Source organism: Colius striatus, chromosome 3 (assembly GCF_028858725.1).
Source record: "Colius striatus isolate bColStr4 chromosome 3, bColStr4.1.hap1, whole genome shotgun sequence".
Classification (NCBI taxonomy): Eukaryota; Metazoa; Chordata; class Aves; order Coliiformes; family Coliidae; genus Colius; species Colius striatus.
Genome location: NC_084761.1, coordinates 98,902,370 through 98,908,849, shown reverse-complemented (window position 1 = coordinate 98,908,849; position 6,480 = coordinate 98,902,370). Strand labels below are relative to the sequence as shown.

At 58.9% G+C, this 6,480-nt stretch overlaps 1 protein-coding gene across 1 annotated transcript; it reads left to right on the top strand.

Annotated features, from left to right (window-relative positions):
• Positions 1 to 741: 741 nt before the first annotated feature.
• SPR (sepiapterin reductase) lies at positions 742 to 5,301 on the top strand. Its single transcript, XM_061993232.1, has 3 exons — positions 742 to 1,060; positions 2,524 to 2,814; positions 3,782 to 5,301. The coding sequence occupies exons 1-3, from the start codon at positions 742 to 744 to the stop codon at positions 3,970 to 3,972; spliced, it is 801 nt and encodes a 266-aa protein (XP_061849216.1). The 3' UTR covers positions 3,973 to 5,301.
• The last annotated feature ends 1,179 nt before the right edge of the window (positions 5,302 to 6,480 follow it).

Genomic DNA, 6,480 nt, shown 5'->3' with positions numbered 1-6,480 from the left:
AAAAACAGTTTAGTGTGAGGTGAGGGAGCCCTGGCACGGGCTGCACAGGGAGGGTGTGGAGGCTCCTTCTCGGGAGATTTCCAACCCCAGCTGGACACGTTCCTGTGTGACCTGATCTAGGTGGAACTACTTTAGCAGGGGGTTGGACTGGATGAGCTCTAAAGGTCCCTTCCAACCCCTACCACTCTGTGATTCTATGATTCTATGAATGGGGGCGTTCAGCCTGGAGAGGGGAGGCTGAGAGGAGAAATGAGCGCTCCTGCAACTCCCTCACGGGAGGCTGTGGCCAGGAGGGAGTCAGACTCTTCTCCCAAATAACATGTAACAGGACAAGAGGAAAGGGGCTGGAGCTGCCCCAGGGGAGGTTGAGGCTGGAGCTGAGGCAGAACTGTTTCCCTGAGAGGGGTGTCAGCCCCTGTGCCAGGCTGCCCAGGGAGCTGGGGGAGTGCCCAGCCCTGGAGGGACCCCAAAGCCGTGGGGCTGAGGTGCTGAGGGCTGTGAGTCAGTGCTGGCTGTGTGGCCCCGATGAGCTTACAGAGCTCTTCCAGCCTCAACCATTCCGTGATCCCGCGATCTCCATCCCCGCTGAGGCGGGAGCAAAACCCCCCTCAGTGAAACTAACCGCGGCGACGGCGGGGCCCGACCCAAGTGGCCACACGGGGGCGCGCAGCCGGTGCGGGTGACGCGGGTGACGCGGTGACACCGCGGCCCGTGGCCACACCCCCCCCGCTCGGGGCCGCGATGGAGGCGGCCGCGGGGCCCGGGCGCTGGCCCGCCACCGTGTGCGTGGTGAGCGGCGCGTCGCGGGGCTTCGGCCGCGGCCTGGCGCGCCTGCTGGCCCCGCGGCTCGGCCACGGCTCGCTGCTGCTGCTGCTGGCTCGTTCCGCCGCGCCGCTGGCCGAGCTGGCGGCAGAGCTGCGGGGACGCGGCTCCGGGCTGCGTGTGGAGTGCGTGACCGCAGACCTGGGCTGCGAGGATGGGCTGCAGCGGGCCACCGCCGCGCTGCGGGAGCTGCTGCCCGCCGCCCCGCACGGCCGCCTGCTTCTCGTCAACAACGCCGGTAACAACGGGGCCTCTCCTCCCCAGCACCACCCCTCCCGGGCTCGGTCACCCCCCTGGGCTCTGTCACCCCACCCGACTCAGTCACCCCCCCCCGGGATCGGTCACCCCCCCGGGGCTCAATCACCCCCCTGGGCTCAGTCACCCTCCCAGGCTCGATCACCCTTCACCGGGCTCGGTCACCCCACCCGACTCAGTCACCCCTCCCGGGCTCGGTCACCCCCCTGGGCTCAGTCACCCCCCCCGGGCTCGGTCATCCCCCCGGGCTCGGTCACCCCCCTGGGCTCAGTCACCCCACCCGACTCGTTCCCCCCTCCCCGGGCTCGGTCACCACCCCCCCAGGCTCGATCACCCTTCACCGGGCTCGGTCACTCCCCCTGGGCTCGGTCACTCCCCCCCCTGGGCTCATTCACCCCCCTCCGGGCTCATTCACTCCCCCCGGGCTCGGTCACCCCCGCTCCGGGCTCAGCCGTCCCTTGGCTCCGCACCGGCTGAGCCGAGGCTCGATCGGGGCTTTGGGTGCCGGTAAGTAAGTGGAACCGAGGCAAGCGCCGAAGGGCGTTTCAGCCCGTCCGGATCGGATTGACCAAAGTACTGAATTTGCCCGGCCCCGTGGCACTCGGCTGCTCGCAAAGCTCTGCCCGGTACTCGTGGCACAGCACCCTCCTCCGGCTCCGCTCCCTGCTACAGGGACTTAGAGCTTCTGCAGGCTCGGTTTCAAGAGGGATGTGGAGGAGAGCGAGTGCTGGCCCCCGGGAATGTTGGACTTCAGCCTGGAGGCTGGGTGCTGTTTGCTTTGGCAGAGGATTGGCAGGGCAGGTCCGTGTCCCGTGTCACTGCTGTTGGCTCAGCGAGTGACTCAAAAGTAATGAACGGAGCTGGGCTGTGCTGAGCTCCTCACTCTGCTGGGACACCCTGCTAGAGCTTTGGCCAGGAAACCTGCTTGCTTTTGCCTTCCAAAAGACAGCAATGGAGCTGGGGAAGGGGCTGGAGCACAAGGGTGCTGGGGAGGGACTGAGGGATTGGGGGTGTTGAGCCTGGAGAAGAGGAGGCTGAGAGGAGACAGGAGCACCCTGACACTCCCTGACAGGAGTTGTGGCTAGTGGGTCGATATCTGTTCCCCAGTAAGGAGTGATAGGACAAGAGAAAATGGGCTCAGGTTGCACCAGGGGAGGTTTAGATTGGAGATTGGGAACAAGTTGTTCTCCAAAGGGCTGTCCAGCCCTGTGCCAGGCTGCCCAGGTCCATGGGGGAGTCCCATCCCTGGAGGGATCCCAAAGCTATGGAGCTGTGCCTGAGGGCCAGGGGTCACTGGTGGCAATGCTGGGGAATGGTTGGACTTGAAGATCTTAAAGGGCTTTTGCAACCTCAATGATTCTGGGATTCTGTAATGTAAAGTTTTGCATATGTGTTGCTGAACCCATCTTTAACTACTCAACTCATTTGTCCTCCCTTCCTTCTTAGGCTCCCTGGGGGACATCTCCAAATCCTTCCTGGATCTCACCGACCCTCATGAAATCAACAGCTACTTTGCCTTCAACATCACCTCCACGCTTTGCCTCACCACCACAGCCCTCAGAGCCTTTGGGGAGCGGCCTGGCTTGAGCAGGACAGTGGTGAACGTCTCCTCCCTCTGTGCCCTGAAGCCCTTCAAGAACTGGGCTCTGTACTGCAGTGGGAAGGCTGCCCGGGACATGATGTTCCAGGTCCTGGCACTCGAGGAGCCCGATATCCGTGTGCTCAGCTATGCCCCAGGTGAGGAGGGCAGCACCTCAACTGCTGCTCCTTGTCTCCTGGCTTTGTGGAGGAAAGATTCTTGCAGCTGAGATGGGTACAGAGGGAGATTCATCAAGGTCTGGGCAAGCTGAGAGTTGGGCACAGAGGAACCTGCTGAGGTTCTACAAGGACAAGGGCAGAGTCCTGCAGCTGGGGAGGAACAACCCCCTGCAGCAGCACAGGCTGGGGGTGACCTGCTGGAGAGCAGCTCCAGGAGAGGGACCTGGCAGTGCTGGGGGAGAATCAACTGCCCATGAGCAGCAACGTGGCCTCATGGGCAAGAAGCCAATGGCAGCCTGGGGGCATTGAGGAGAGTGTGGGCAGCAGGGCCAGGGAGGTTGTGCTGCCCCTCTGCTCTGCCAGAGCTGCTGAGGCCTCATCTGGAGTCCTGTGTCCAGTTCTGGGCTCCCCAGCTCCAGAGGGACAGGGAAGTGCTGGAGAGAGGCCAGTGCAGGGACACCAAGATGCTGAGGGGACTGGAGCATCTTCCCTATGAGGAAAGGCTGTGAGATCTGGGGCTGCTCAGCCTGGAGAAGAGAAGGCTGAGGGGAAATCTCAGCAACACAAGTATTTAAAAGGTGTTTATCAAGAGGATGGGGTGACACTTTTCTGTAGTGCCCAGTGACAGGACAAGGGATGATGGACACAAGCTGGAACACAAACAGTTCCATTGAAACCCAAGGAGCAAGTCCTTTGGTGCTGAGGGGAGGGAGCCCTGGCCCAGGCTGCCCAGGGAGGCTGTGGAGGCTCCTTCTCAGGAGGTTTCCAACCCCACCTGGACACGTTCCTGTGCCCCCTGAGCCAGGGGAAGCTGCTTGAGCAGGGGCTGGGGCTGCAGCAGCTCTGCAGGGCCCTTCCAGCCCCCACCATTCTGGGATCCTGTTCAAATGAGCCCCAGGTTTTGCTTTCTCTTTAGGTGACTGATTTTTTGTTGCCCTTTCCCCAGGCCCTCTGGACACAGACATGCAGCTCTTGGCCCGGACTAAGACTGGAGACCCTGAGCTGCGTCAGTCTTTACAGAGCCTGCAGGAGAGTGGGAAGCTGATAGACTGCACTGTGTCAGCTCAGAAGCTGCTGCATCTCCTGGAGGAAAACACCTTCCAGTCTGGTGCTCACGTGGATTTCTATGACATCTGAGTTCCTCTCACCTCCACGCTTCACTTTCTTCTTCTATCTGCTGAGCTGCATCTTGGGGGCCTCCAGGGTGTTTGGGGACCTTGTTTGGGTCCTGGGTGCTTTGCAGCTTTCAGGAGAAGACCTCTAGGTAGCTTGTAGATAATCCTTGTGCCCTGATGGGCATAGAGGGAAGTTATTGCTTCACTGAGCCCTCCTGGGCACACACAGGCAGGAGTGGGGATTGCTTAGCTGCTGGGGATGGGGGAGCACAGGTGGCTTTTCCAAGGGAAGAAGTTTCCTGTGCAGGAGAGAGTGTGAGCCAAGGAGGTACCAAGGCACATGAGGCCAGGTCAGAAGCCACCCCAGAAGGTCCCAAAGAAGCCAAGAGTAGGGTTGGAGCTGAGTGTCCCCATGTCTTTCCCCTGAAGGATCTGTGTGCTCAGCACCTGAGCAAGTCACCAAAGGGCAAAAGAGCTGGGGACAGAGGAGTGGCTGTCACCCCAGAGCCCTGACTTTCTGTCCCCTCTCTCACCAGTGGCTTGTCCACACTCTCCTGCAGTTCTGGGACCATGTCTGTGCAAGTTTGATGCATTAAATCACAGAGCAAAGCCTGTTCCTGTGGGCTTTTGCACCAGGAGAGGGAGCTGGCCATGGAGATGTCATTTTTGACAGGCTGGCTGGGGTCACCAGCTTACCTAAACCTGTGCCCAAGCACAGCCAGGGTTAGAGCACCTCTGAGACACAGCCCTGAGTACATGCCGTGCTCCTGTTTGCAGGTTTTGGGTCCAAGCCTGGACTGGAGGCTTCAGCCCCTCCCAGGTTGTTCTTTTCACTGTATATGTGGTTTTATCCTCACCTTTTTCATCAGGTTCCAAGAGGCACAGGCACTTAGACTCACCCTTCTAGAAAGCAGCTGATCTATAGTGTGTGCTGATACAGGAGGCTCACTTTGAAGCACAAGTGGCATCCCCTGTGCACCCTCCAAATGGCCAGTGTGTGTCTGTGCTCAGTGCCAGCAACCTTCCTGCAGTCCTCTGCCTCAACCCCATATTTCACAGGTCTGCCCAGCTGGATCTACAGTCAATAAAAGTTTCCTGCCTGCTTATGTGGATACATTTGGGGGAGGGTGGGAGGAGAGAGCCTGGGTTGTGCAGTTTTGATCTGGCAAGGCACCACCATGCCCTCCTGGAGCCCTGTTCTGCCCTCTCTGAGCCATCTCATTAGTTCTCTGTTAATCCTGTCAAGCTCAACCAAAAACATCCTTCTCTAGAGCTGGTCTGCTGCTTGGTTTCATTTTCCCTCTGTGCCTGTGAAACTTGTTGTTACTAAAGAACCCTCTGCTGCTCACTACACTGGAAAGAGTTGTTTTTTTTCTGGGACTTGATGCCTGGTGATGTTTAACGTGCCCTGTGAAACCTTCATGGGCTTGCTGCTGCTTAAAGTCTCCCCTCTCCTCACCCTCCACCCCTATGGGCTTGTCCCATCCCCTCCTTTAGGATCTGCCCTTCCAGGGTCACAGGCTGACATGGGCTGTCAGGGGCTGGGCTGAAGCCTCCCCAGAAAGGCTCAAGGAGCCCCAGATTGCAGGAGGAGGTGGGTGGGTGCTGGGGACAGAGCTGCTCTGGTCATGGGGACCACCTGGTACCAGCTGGGTGAGAGATACAGATTCTTAGGCTAAGGACACATTGAAAGCTGGGAGACCCAAGGGGAAGGTTTCTTTTGGGACTGTGTGTACTTGGTTGAGGCCTGACCACCCTCCAGTGGCTGGGGCTGTCTCAGCAACTCTGTGTCATACAATCCCACACTGGTTTGGGTTGGAAAGGACCTTCAAACTCATCTAATCCAACCCTCTGCCATAGGTAGGGACACTTTCCACCAGCCCAGGTTGCTCCCAGCCCCATCCAACCTGCCCTTGATCACTTCCAGGAATGGGACAGCCACAGCCTCTCTGGGCAGCCTGTGCCAGGACTTCACCACCTTCACAGGGAAGACCTTCTGCCTGCCATCCAACCTAAACTTGTCCTCTTTCAGTTTAAAGCTGTTGCCTCTTGTCCTGTCACTCCAGGCCCTTGTAAAAAGTCTCCCTCTCTTCACCATGTAAGCCCCTTTACACACTGACAGGCCCTAATCATGTCTCCCTGGAGCCTTCTCCAGGTTGAACACTCCCAACTCTCAGCCTGGTCTCCATAGCTGAGCTGTTTCAGCCCTTGGATCATTTTCATGGCCTCCTCTGGACTCACTCCAACAGCAGGAGCAAAACTCAGCCTTGGTGTCCCTGTCCCTTCAACCAGGAGACTCTGCATCTGCTCAAGGAGGAAACCTGTTGCAAACATGAGCCCCATACCAAGGGCAAACCCTGTGGCTGCAGCAACATGCTGTGGCTCATGCAGCTGAAGTTTGCTGCTGAAGCAGCCACATTGCTCACACTCCCATGGAGTGAGTTTGTCTTCAGTGCAGCCACATCACACTTTGTGCTCCAAGCTGTCTCCTGCACGTTTTCATTCACTGTGCATGTGTTTGGCAGCACCC